A 12,548-nucleotide genomic window follows, 5' to 3' on the forward strand; every position below is an offset into this window, starting at 1 on the left:
TTATTTAGCTAGCATGGGCTATGCTGTCTGGTCCAGTGTTTTCAATGGCCACATAAGGTCTAATTTGGCAAAGGATTGGAAGTAGGTCTAACTTGAAACAGATGGGTGATCCCCTTGTTAGCGGTATCCAACTTAGAGTTCAGCTTCTTGTTTTGCATCTACTTGCTGGGTAACCTGTGACAATAAACTTTAAAATCTTTTGACTTAATTTTCTCGGAGAGGAGCGATACCTGCTTCATCAGGATGGTTGGGGGATTGCTTAGTTGTTACTGCTCACCAAGATCCTCAGTTGTATTTTAAGGAATTTGAATAAAGTTGGATTGGTGTGATTTCCCTCCTGGCATTTTTGATGTGTAAAGGTGATCGGTGTACCTGAAATAAGAAATATCTTCTGGTGCATGATATCTTGAATAGAGAGGACACAAGGTTGATATCCATGCCACTGTTGTTATTCCTATATGCTCTGGTGCTGCCTGTCCGGGAGGTGTGACCTCTTATCAGTGACCATGCCAGCAGTGAGCAGTTGGACTTGTCCGCGTAATCCCTTTGCTGTTGGAATCAAGCTCGCTTGGGTGTAAAACATCTGGAAATGGAGTCAGTACTGCAGAATGAAGTATAAAGCCAGCTTCCCTTCAGCATCTTCCACCTACTGTTTGCAAAAAGTTATTTTAACTTCACAACTTCATTGATCTTTTAAATATGTCCAATGCTATGGAATAATAAAAAATTCATTTAATGTTTGGCCAGTTCTACTGTGGTTTTTTTTTTTTTTTTTTTTTTTTTAAATACAAACAAAAAAATTTGAAAGCTGTGCTTTTAGCAGGGAAAACAAACTAGAACTGCATTTTTGAGGTTCTGGGCAAACAATGCTATGAGTGCGACAGCAGGGGAGCTTGGGACAAGTGAGAGTCTTAAAGCTGGTCGTACGTTGTGCTAATGAAAAATGCCTGCTAAAAGGGCATGTTCTCCACATTTGTTTTCCATAATCCAGAAAGAGAGAGTTGATTCACTTGCAGTTAAAGATGCTGCATTGTTCTTGGTGGGTTTGTTATGTGGTATTCATGTAAAAACATACTACCTTACCTTATTGGATATTGCTGGTACTAAGAGGTTTATGTTTGATGGAAAACCTCAGCTGAGATTTACCTTCCTTCACTATCAGTTGAACACTTCCACTTCCCGTTCTGGCCAGAGAGAGCTGGATGAATTTCAAACAGAAGTTCATTGTATATTTGAAGGCTTCTTATTTCCTTTTTTTGATTCCCTGAAGCTACCGATTCTCTTCCTTGACAATCACAGAAGAGGAAAAAAGGAAACATTTGCTTTCATTCAAATAAAAAATAATAGCAAAAATAAAACATTGTTTACATGTGTTTCATGTTACTTTGGTTACCCTGAATATTTCAGACACTTAATGATAGGACAGTTGTGCTTCTTCGCAATGGCAATTACACCATGTATACAAATTGCATATTCTTTCTTACCTGCTAGTGCTGAATATAGATTGTACCAGCCCACCCCTACTTTCCTTTTATTATTCTGAATTTTTCCCTAGTGTGTAGCCCTTAGTTCAACTGTTATCAACACTAACTTCTATTTTATCAGTGGTGAGAACAGGAAATAACTGTAACATGTAGCTGTTGACATTCACTGTTAGTAGTGATGACTATTACAGTAAAGGTCATGTCATGGAGGCTTCCTTTTAACTTAAGCTTCTTAAAAAGGCTGAATTATTTAGATATCCATGTAAAACTGATGTTTGACACGTTGATTGTGTAACTGGAGGCAAAAACTACCCCGTCGCTAACTAAGGAGTAGATGATGGACCTACTTTTGGTGCTCAGGTTGGAACACTAACGTGAGGGATGGATAAACTTCTGTGTTCATCATTATGCTGCCGTAGCTCCCACCATGTGGCAGAAAAGTGTGTAGTTGTCAAATCATCCTGACATCTCCTCTTTTGAAATTGCAGCTTTATTGTACATTGCGTATGAAGGGGACTGTGAGGAAAGGGGGGGAGCAGCAAAAGTGAAGCATCTTTTAACAGTCAATGCAGCAGGAGCTAAGTATATAGTTGCTCCTCGGCTTCCTACGTAATTAAATACAAATTTAGTTAATTTAAATACTTTAGTATTTAGTTTAATTTAGTTAATTTAAAATACTTTCTGCGACCAGGGAGGTAAAGGATGAGGAATGTAACTACAAGCAGGACGCAGCTATTATTTCCTCTGCTTCCTGAGCCCAGCCCCGATCGGCGGCAGGGCGTCCCGCAGCCTCCCCTGAGACAGCGCCCAGCCGAGGACACCGAGTCTGCAGCTGCCGTGAGGTAAAAAATCTCCAATTCCTCACGAGGGATGGTTTTTTCACACCGTAAACGACGCCTGGGGTCTGCTCTCCTCAATTCCGGTGAAGAAAGAGCACTCTACCTCAGGCTCACTGGCCGCGCGGCCCGAGGCCAAACTGAACGGGCCGCGCCGTTGGGCGGGAGGAGCCCCGTTCCCGCCCTCCCCCGGCAGCCGGTCACGTGCGGCGGGCGGTGCTCTCCCATCGCGGTGGCGGCACGGGCGGAGCGCCTTGGGTGCTGCTGATGGAGGTCGGTGCCGAGGCGGAGCCGCTGTTGCCCCCGCGGAGCTGGCGGGCGGGCCGGGGGCTCTGGCGGGCCGCTGCCCGCTCTGCCGCCGAGGACGGTGAGTGCTGCAGGGCGCGCGGTGGCGGCGTGCCCGGCGGCTCGCGGGCTGGGCGGGAGGCGCTGAGGGAGCGGGTGCCTGAGGCAGGCGGAGCCGCTGCTGTTGCCCTTCCCTCAGAGCTTGCCCTCCGCGGAGAGCGGGGCGGGCGCCGGAGGAGACGGGTGGCGCGGCTCGGCGCGGGGCGTCCCGCGGCTTCGGCTGTGGCCGTGCTGAGGGAGCGGCCACGGCAGCCGCGGCTGGCTGAGCGCACCGAGCCGCTATCGCTGACCTCAGGTGCAAGCCTTGTGCAGCTTCGGCCTCAGGCTGATTATTATTATTATTTATTTTTAATTTCATTAGTTTCTTTGGTTGTTGTTTGTTTGTTTGTTTGTTTAAAGTTTCTGACAAGTTTTTTTTCTCTAATTCTATGAATGTTAGAGATTTGACTTCTCAGTTATTTCAGGAAAGGATCGTTTGGAGATCTCGGCTTCTATGTTTTCAGTGACTGAAGTGAACCTTCTGTTTTTGTTACCTGCTTGTTTGGTGTCAAAAGTGCTGTGGGGTCTCGGGTAGATCCTGCACATCCAAACCGAGCAGTACTTCAGTCATCACTGTGACTAAGTGTCACTTGCTGTGATTAAGAGTTGCAGAATAAATTGGATATTTTTGGTAGCATGCCTGGAGTATGTGTAGGAGTGGGTTGGTTTTTTTGTTTGTTTGGTTTTTATATTTTAATGAAAATTTTCATGTAAACATTTCTTGATAATTTCCCTGTTTTGGTTTTGTGTTAAGAACAGCTGCTTAGATTCTGCCCTTTCAGAATTATTGGGATCAATGCCAGGCTTGCTGTGTGCTCCCAGAACCTAAAGCTTTTGCTGTTCTTGCTATTCCTTTAACTACTACTGTTCGTTTAAACAACTTTATTTTTCATCTCACTGGTGTGTCATGTCTCGGAAAAGATAGGATCTTCACTGCATGAGCCTAGCTTGTCTCCTGTTTATTCCCAGTCTTTCTTGCACTGTGATTCATACCAGAATTGGTACAAAACTGTGTTGTTGCTCATGCTCTGATAAATGGTGACATTTAAAGACTGTTTGCAGTCTTTGTGGAAAACTGATGCCGCTGAATCATGTGGAACATAAAATCGTCTGGGACGCAGATCAGTGGTGTTTCTGGTGTTGCTTGGTGTCTGGAGAACATTGTGCTGGCACTGGGACTGATTCTTTCTCGTCGTATCCTGTCTGTGATTGCTGTCTCCTGGGAGGGAATGGTATAAAGTGCTCCCTGGGACTCTTCCCCTCTGTGGGAAGGTTACCATAGCATGTATTTTCATATCTCTATCTTCCTCAGCTTTCTCTCATCCCATTCCTTCACCTTTTTTTTTTTTCTTTTTTTTTTTTTTTCTTTCCCATTTGAGGCTTAGCTGCTTTTGTTTCTCTTGTTGGCTTCATTAACAGATTAGTTACCCAAAGGTCCTTCAAGTGAACACAAGTCATTGTCCTTTATTATTCATATGGACTTCCTAGTAATGGGCTTTGAAACATCACATAGTAACTAATTTAGTGATAATTTTATTTCACTTTGTGTACTTTCACTCCCTTCCATGTCGTGATCTGTTTGATACATTAATAATAATTCTCAGGACAAATTGAAAGAGGGCTTAATTTTATTCTAAACTGACTGGAGATTTCTGTTGATTTTGGAGAGAATGAGATCAGTCTAAACCTCAGTACCTTTATTAAACAGAAGTAAAAATGCCTAGAATACTAGTGTCTGATTTTTCCAGCTTCACTTGGCTGTATGCTTTGTCAAGGAATATTTTGGTTGAAGCTCTGTTACAATGCATGTTAATTAGGACTTGTCTCTGTATAGAAATATTCCAGTCTTGTGACAGCTATTTTACTACTTGTGTAATCTAGCTGCCTTAGTTACTTAAGCTAAACGTAAGAGAGAACCATTTCACAAAACACAGAAACATGCATGATGATGATTATTTATTTTATTTAATGCAGGGTGCTGCTGATGGAGCAAAGTGGCAGGAGCTGTGTCTCTACTTTTTGTACAGTGTCCTTTGTCATGAGAACCATGGTTGTGGAGCTTATGTTAACTAATAAGCAAGCCGTAGGCTTTATCCAAAAACCTCCCAAGTGATTCTTATTTCTTTTCAACTTTTCAGGTACTGGTGATAATGACCTTTACATAAACCAAGCTGTAGTATTTATTGAAGATGCAATACAGGTAAATATAACTTGTTTGCTGGCCATTATGCTTCCCATGCTGGATACTTGTCACATATTCTGCTAGTTTTTGAGTCTGTGTGTTAAGGCAACCAACATATCACATCCTCTCGACGTACAAAGCAAAATCAGAATTGCAAATTCCTGTGGTATGCAAATTTCAGTGAACTTTTGCCTGAGAAAAGCATGTTTTTCCACATAATAAAATAGTGTCTTCAAGGTTGTCAAAAAGAGATGCTGTTTTATGAAGGTTTTTTTTGTTTTGGTTTGTTTGGTTTTTGTTTGGGTGGTTTGGTTTTTTTTTTTTTTGTTTGGGTTTTTTTGAGAGTGGCTGGCCTTACTACTAGGACAATCTGAGCAAACTCTGGAATTTGCTTCTAAATCTGATTACGTGCTAAGAGGTGATAGAGTTTAAGGCTAGCTTCAGGCATTAAGTTTGAACTCTTCTGCTTCTGCTGAACTTAGTGTCTTTGGGAGTCTTCGTTCTCTCTTTGTCTCTGCTTTACTGGCCTTTACTGCAGATTCCTAGATCCTGTTATCTCCCAGTTACTAGTTGCAGGCAGTGGGAAAGCTGGAGTGCAGTTCTTGAGTTCTCTTGCTACTTTTGGTTGGGAGATTTCTGGGGATCAGATATATTTAAGGTGTGTAATGCCTTTCTGGAAGTGGATATTTATCAGCAGAGAGAGAATAACAGCAGTCAAGGAGCAGCCACAGAGGAGGGGCTGAGCAGATTTTGGCAAAACTAGGCCCATTCTGAAGAATCACAGGTACTTTCTTGAACTTAAAGCACATCTTATTGAAAGACATTGGTTGAGGTCTCTAATATTCAAAATTATTTTGCATCCTATGGCTTTTTGGAAAAGAAAGAAAAAGGAGAAAAGAATGGAAAGGTGAACTAAATGTGTGGACTGTTTTAGTGAGTACCTAGACTAGGCACTGAATTATTACAGATGCTGTTATTTGTACTGATGATAATGGCTGTTTCAGATGACTGCCACACAGTTTGATTATCTGAGTACACAATATTATCTCATTCCATGCATGTAGTAGACTACAGCTATGGTCATTGGTGACTGATACTTTAATAACTTATGCAATAATTTCTTTATCTTATTGTGAAACTGGAGTTGTCTCAAGACTTGAGACTTGTTGATTAGAATTTGGTTTATTTTAGTAATCTGACCTTTGTCTTTGGGACAGGCTGAATATAATGTCTGAATTATCCCTTTTGCTTTTTGCCTTCAGTATCGATCTATAAACCACCGTGTGGACTCCAAATCCCTGTGGCTTTATCGATGGTACTATTCAAGAACTTGCCAGTGGTAAGAGCTTTGTATTCTTTTTTCTTTTTTGTTTAGGTATAAGAATAAAAAAATATTCTTCATCTTTCATTGTTGATAAATAATTACGTAACTGTGCTTTTATCCTTTTAAGAGGTTACAGTAGGAAGCAGGTGGATTGACTATATGTGAACATGATAGAAGTGGAAAGCAACAAATTATATTAAAGTGTGATCATGTAGATGTCTCTTTTGACCAGGACTGTTGCACGAATGGACTATTGGCATGATTTACAGCACTGTGTGTTAGAATTTTCCAAGTGTTTTTTTCTGTTTGGTGGTCGGCAGTTGTATTACTCTTATCAAGTGCCACTTTGTGGCCTAACCCATTTGTGTTAAATGTGATATTATAAAGCTTGGGTTACTTCTAAGAAAGTTGCTTTGCTGTAAGTATTTTGTTATTATTTTGACTCATTTTAGGGGGTTGTGTTTCATCTCTATCCAAACAGGATTTTGGGTTTAATCATCACTATCATTCTGGCTTTGGCTTTCATTGAAAACCCTTCTTCGCTTACTATCACGTCAGATGTACGATACCGTCTTCCTGCATGGAATCCTCCATGTGGCCTAACAGAAAGCGTTGAGCTCCTTTGCTTTCTTGTATTCGCAGTTGATGTATCCGTGAAGGTGAGCATCACATTCATCCAGTATTGAATGAAATGCCAGGCGTGTTGGGCAGCTCAGTAGGTGTAGGCAATGTGGCTTTTCTCCATTTTATATTTCAGGAAATGCCTTAGAAGTATTATTGTAATCTTGGATTTGCATGATAAGGTTGCTTTGCTTTATTAAAGCCTTACTTTCAGCCGAAATTAGAAAATACATATTTTCTAAATTTTAAAAACGGTATTTTTTTTTTTAATCTAAGAAATATAAACTGTTCATGTGGAATAAGTGGAATAGATTTTGCTATTAAGACAATGATTTTGGCTTAGCTGCTTGTATTAGGTTATAGAAATTGTGGTATATAGTATTTGAATATATGCCAGCTCATTTAAACAACAAGTCAGAAACTGAACCTTTATTTGGATACTTATTTGTAGAAAATCTATTTTTATGCTTATGAAATGGACATTTTTCTTGCATGCAAAGGATTCCTTTTGCATGGCCATTGTGCATCTCTCACTTCTGCTGACCTTTAGTTAGTTCTTGTAGAAAATATCTCTGATCAGTGTATTTTGGTTTGCATTTTGGGGACTTCTTTATGAGCACTAATGTAAAATTACGAATACTTGGAAGACAGTCAGTGCTGACTCTTTAGGGTATTGGAATTTACTATTAAAATAAGTTGGCTTTTTGTTTTTTCCTTTCCCAGAGTTACTTAATTGGATGGGCAGAATTTTGGAAAAATAAATGGCTAATGGCGTATATACTGACATTAGTTATTTCCCTTGCTGATTGGATTGTTTCGCTGAGTTTTTTCTGCACAGAGGTAAGAACTGTTTTCTGCAGAAACAATCAGCAGCTTTGTTGTGGAGAATGGCAGAGGAGAATAACCTGCAAAGTGGTAGTGGTTTTTGGAGAATTAAAGGAGGAGGGCAAGATAGTTCATTTTTGGTCTTTGATAGCTGGATGATACACTGACCCACAGAAAATGTTTGGTGTAATGTAGCTTCTCAAGGGATTCTGTTTGATTCTTAATATAAGATGCGTGTTCTTTGGTAAAATTAAATAAAGCTTTGCAGCTGTAGTCTGCCAACAGTCAAAGACTATAGAGAAAACTCTGGTTGCATAGCACTGACTTTATCGTACAGTTGGAGAATTATGTTCTTAACGTGATTCAGTGGTGGAGTCTACGCAGTGATGTATAAGTAAAAGGTAATTGTACAGTTTAACAACTGTTTCCTAAGATGAACTTGTGTTGTGTTTGAAACAGTTGTGTCCTGAGAGGAATGTCAGTTTTGTGAAGCTGTTCTTCAAGTGCCTCCTTTTATGGAATAATACAATCTCCCAATTGGTGGTCTTTGCCGTGACATAAATCTGAATGAAATTAGTTGTTATTCGCTTACAGTCATAATGAAGAAAATACTAATATGGTAAAAATGCTGGGAAGTGAATGAGTCAGAAATCCTAATTTTTGCTTCTTGAGCAAGTTCTTGTGTCAAAGCCGTTATCTGTTGCCTTCAGATAACTTTCAAACCTATTTCAAATAATTGTCTGTATTAGTCAGGATTAGGTTGGTTGAAGTTGCTACTATTAGTAACCTGCTGTGTAGTTGTTCATGCTTCAGTGGCCACTGAAGTTGACCGCTGGTCACTGCTGACCAGGTTGTGATGTAGTATCAAAGAGATGATCTTAAAATGTTGAAAGAACATGTCACTTAAACTTATAAGCATCTAACTATAAGAAAAATGCATATGTCCTTTTCATATTCAAGCCAAGTAAATATAATGCAGCTGAAAGAAGTTAATTACAACATGGGGAATGTGTTTTGGAAAGAAGTGATTGTAAAATCTTTAGGTGTGGTAGTGGACAACTTGTTTGAACAGGAGCCTTCCATACAAAGCAGTGTGGGGTTGTTTTTTTTTTTCTGTTACTGGGAAGGCTGATGCTGAATGCGGGATGCTGAAATACTTGAAGTAGCTGATAAGTTACAGAAATAACTCAAAGGCTGGCAAGTGTCTTGAATGCAAGAATCAAACAGCTTAATTGCTTTAGTGCATATTAAGGAAGATAAACGCAATTACCTGTTTGAGTCTTGCCAGAGGCAGAAATTGCTGAGTAATAAGCAGGCCCTTTAACTGTAAAAATTGGGGGGGGGGAAGTCTGAAAATTGAAATCAAGCAGTTATTTTTCAGAATGGGAATCTGTTTTTATTCAAAGGAGCTTGCTGTTCATTCCCTTCTTGAAGTGGACCTTGGCAGAACATCTGAAAATGCTCTCTCTTGACCTGCTTGTTATGTCTACCGAGCAGTAAAGTTAGATAGTTCATAATTAGTGGCTTGATGAGGCTATTGAAATGTCACTGTGCTTTTTTAAAGCAGCCTCTCATTCGTTTAATGAGGCACCCATAGGTATAAAATCTTTTGTGGGTTTTGTGACTTCAGTGTGACAGTTTGAGCTTCTGAGCACAGCCTTTTCATATTGAACTGTTGACTTTGTTGATATGTGTATCAGTGTTTTTCAACAGATTTATATCAAAAAGATTTGTGGTGCTAGTCTTACGGGAACTCAGTATCTGATCTGCTGGCTTTTGCAGAATGTGAGAATAAGAAGAATTCTTCGTCCTTTCTTTCTGCTTCAGAATTCTTCTATGATGAAGAAAACATTAAAAAGTATCAACAGCACATTGCCTGAAATGGCAAGGTAGGTAACAGTGTAGAAGACATTCTTTCACAGCAAGCATGTAGTAACCCTCGGAATTCCGGTGTGTGACATGTGAGTAGCTTCCTTCTTGATGGCCTAGCTAAGTGGCTGGTGAGATAAGTAGCAGTGGATAGAGGTTAACTTTTTGATTCCTTTAGTATGTAAAATTTCTCCAGAATGCATGTGATGTGACTCTGTGTATGACAAATAAGGTTTTTTTTATGCTAGTTGAGTGGGTTTTTTAAAATCTGTATATGTTACATACAGCCCTTTCGTAAGGGAAGAACTGAGGCATCATCTGGGCAAAGGTCTATGCTGTGTTTCTCTAAGAAGGCCTTTTGGAGGTATGGGCAGACAGACATATACTTGTCTTCCAGTCATGAGTGCCACACAAGAAGATACCTCTTTCTTTACATTTTCAAAGTGCTTTACTTCATCTTTTTCTTTTCTAAATGGTTTTAGCAATAGATGTGCTCGTAACCGGACAGCATGATGCTTTTTGAAAGAGATCTCTGTGACATGGGTCGTGTACATGTACAGTTTGTAAGACTCACTGTCCTTGCCTGTTACTTTTTAACTTGCAAGTCCCAGGAGAATCAAAGGTGTGTGCAAGCCAAGTTGTATTTGGTTGGAGGGTGTAAGTATGGTCCTAATCTTGAGAAACAAATCTAATTGACCTCACAACTGTCAAAGCTCATGCTGAAGAGTCCTGAGCAAGTATGATTCTTATTTTGAATCAAAACTTAGATCGTCTTCTGTTATCTCCATATAGCTTCCTAAAACTATCTCTGGTTTTCTCTGTACAGCATCCTTTTGCACTTTTAGCCAAGGATTTTAAGAATAAGATCAAAGTGGCAGTAATGCAAATGATATGTTTTCTTTCCAACAGTGTTGTTCTTCTACTAGCTGTTCATCTGTCTCTCTTTACAATGTTTGCCATGCTGCTGTTTGCTCGAACAAAGGTAACCAATGATATTTATGCTTTAGTACATCTCAGTGTTGGTTTTTGTTCTTTATTCACTTAGCTGCTGCATGTCTAGTTTTATAATCAAACTAGTGAAACCTGTTTTCCCCGAAAAGGTCATGTCAAACTTCCATGAGTTTAAAGTCCATTTAGAGGGATTTAAGGTGTGCGTAGTATTCCTGTCAAGTGTGCATTAGAAGACCCTTCAAATTAGTGTTAGATTCTCCATCTTTTAGTGAAGAATTTATTTCCTACATTGTGCTTTGCTCCTTCCTACTCCACCGGTGAAATCTTTCACTCTTGCTGTAGGCTGTTGTATATTAATTTTTCAGTCTAGCTCTGCTGCTCAGGGTGAAATCAGATGGTTCCATGTTAAAATGTGGTTGACATCTTTATGGTCTTGCATTTCACTGGTATTGATGCCAGTGTCATGGGTAAGAAATTGAAAGTCTGTTTATACAAGAGGCTTCCTTGTACAATTCTCCATTTTAATCCTTTGGGTTACTTTCTCTGCTTTTGTTGGAACCTTCTATGCTGTTCTGTATCCAAAGCTCTTAATCTTGTCACTTTTTTGTTTACATTATCACTCATTTATTTTCTCTTTTCCTTATCTAGCTTTTTGCTAAGTGTAGTTTCTTCTGTGTTTGTTTTTTCTTCCAATACTGCTGTCCCTGGCCATGCCTTGGTAGGTTTTTGCCTGGTTTTGCCTGCATTATGCCAATATTTGGTTTCTGATCTTTCTGTGTTTTCCTCTGTGGATTTTTTTTTTTTGTTTGTTTTTTTCTTCTCTTTCTGCTTTCAAGAAGCAAATTTGAAATTTTGTGGTTAAAATCACATTTGTGTTCCGGTGTTCCTGGCATGTTCCCTCTCTCCTAAACTTCCTGTATATTAATGTGTCACATGCAGATCATTTTTTGTCCTTACTTTTTAAGGCCTTCCAATAAATGTGTTCCTCTGAGCACAAAGATTTATCACACACTTCTCCCAGTAATTTTAGTCCTCTCCTTAATCTCAGTTTTGCACCTTCATTCTTACTGCAGTTTGTACTTGAGCCTGCCTCTAGTCTCCCTTGTGATAGGCAAATTCCTTGAATTCCCATGTTAGAAGCACAGCTCTATTTCCCCCCTTTGTTTAGTTGCAAGCTGGATCTTTGCTTTATCTTTGTATGACACATCTAATTTCAGTTATGAGCTTTACCAGCAGATGAGAATAGGAACTTGTATACCTGAACCAGTCAATTTTGTGTACATTTGGGTGAACAATAACACATTAGAGTCTGTCTTCAATTTTTTTAATTGCTAGTCTAATACCATTACACACTAATTGTATCTAACAAGGCAAAATACTGAAAGCAAGTTCTGAACATTTAGTAATGAAATTCATGCCTCTGGATTTTTGCATTGTCTTGTGTATGTCCTCTAGAGGTACATTTGTTGTCGTTGCAGCAGATTCAAGAGCTGTTTGTTCTGTGCTGCATGGTTAATGTTTGTATTGTTTGCACTCTGCATCTTTTTTTAGCTGTCTTTGCTTGAACTTAGGGGAAAAAATAAATATGTGAATGACACAAGATCAGCCTCCCAGTGGGTTTTTGATGAAAATTCTGATACCATCTGAGCTTCAGTGGATCAGCTGATGCTTCCACTGACCCCCAGAGTAATCTTGATGACCTTAGTCATCAAAGTATTTGGAAATAATTTTTGGGTGCTGTAGCACTGATCTTCTCCCCTACTCCATGAAGGAGTTTAAGTGCTGTGTGATGTTTTTATTGATAGTGTACATAGCATTTTGAATCTTTATTCTTTTGAAAACAGAACAGCTGCCTGTTTTCCAGCAGCCCAGCAGCTCCTGAGATGTGCAGTAATGCTAGTTGTAACATATTGCTTTATATTGTGTGCTCTTACTTATGTAAATATTTATTTAATCTAAAATAAGATGAAGACTATCCTTGCACTCCTCCTTTTAAGCACACCTTCAGGTATGTTATTGAAGAGAGTCCTAAAACTTGACTGGCTGTGTTCTGTGTAGATCCTACTGTAATT

General features: G+C 39.5%; 1 protein-coding gene across 2 annotated transcripts in view; it reads left to right on the top strand.

The window, feature by feature from the left end:
• The first annotated feature begins 2,548 nt into the window (after nucleotides 1-2,548).
• Nucleotides 2,549-12,548, top strand: part of TPCN2 (two pore segment channel 2) — a 29,488-nt gene continuing 19,488 nt past the window's right edge. The window contains exons 1-7 of one of the 2 annotated variants that reach the window (XM_030484674.1): nucleotides 2,549-2,687; nucleotides 4,843-4,904; nucleotides 6,149-6,225; nucleotides 6,692-6,869; nucleotides 7,555-7,671; nucleotides 9,439-9,545; nucleotides 10,435-10,507. In XM_030484674.1, the coding sequence (XP_030340534.1) occupies nucleotides 2,588-2,687; nucleotides 4,843-4,904; nucleotides 6,149-6,225; nucleotides 6,692-6,869; nucleotides 7,555-7,671; nucleotides 9,439-9,545; nucleotides 10,435-10,507 (714 nt within the window). In that variant the 5' untranslated portion in view covers nucleotides 2,549-2,587. The other variant, XM_030484675.1, reaches the window with a different exon arrangement.

Source organism: Strigops habroptila, chromosome 4, assembly GCF_004027225.2.
Source record: "Strigops habroptila isolate Jane chromosome 4, bStrHab1.2.pri, whole genome shotgun sequence".
In the NCBI taxonomy this organism is placed as follows: Eukaryota; Metazoa; Chordata; class Aves; order Psittaciformes; family Psittacidae; genus Strigops; species Strigops habroptila.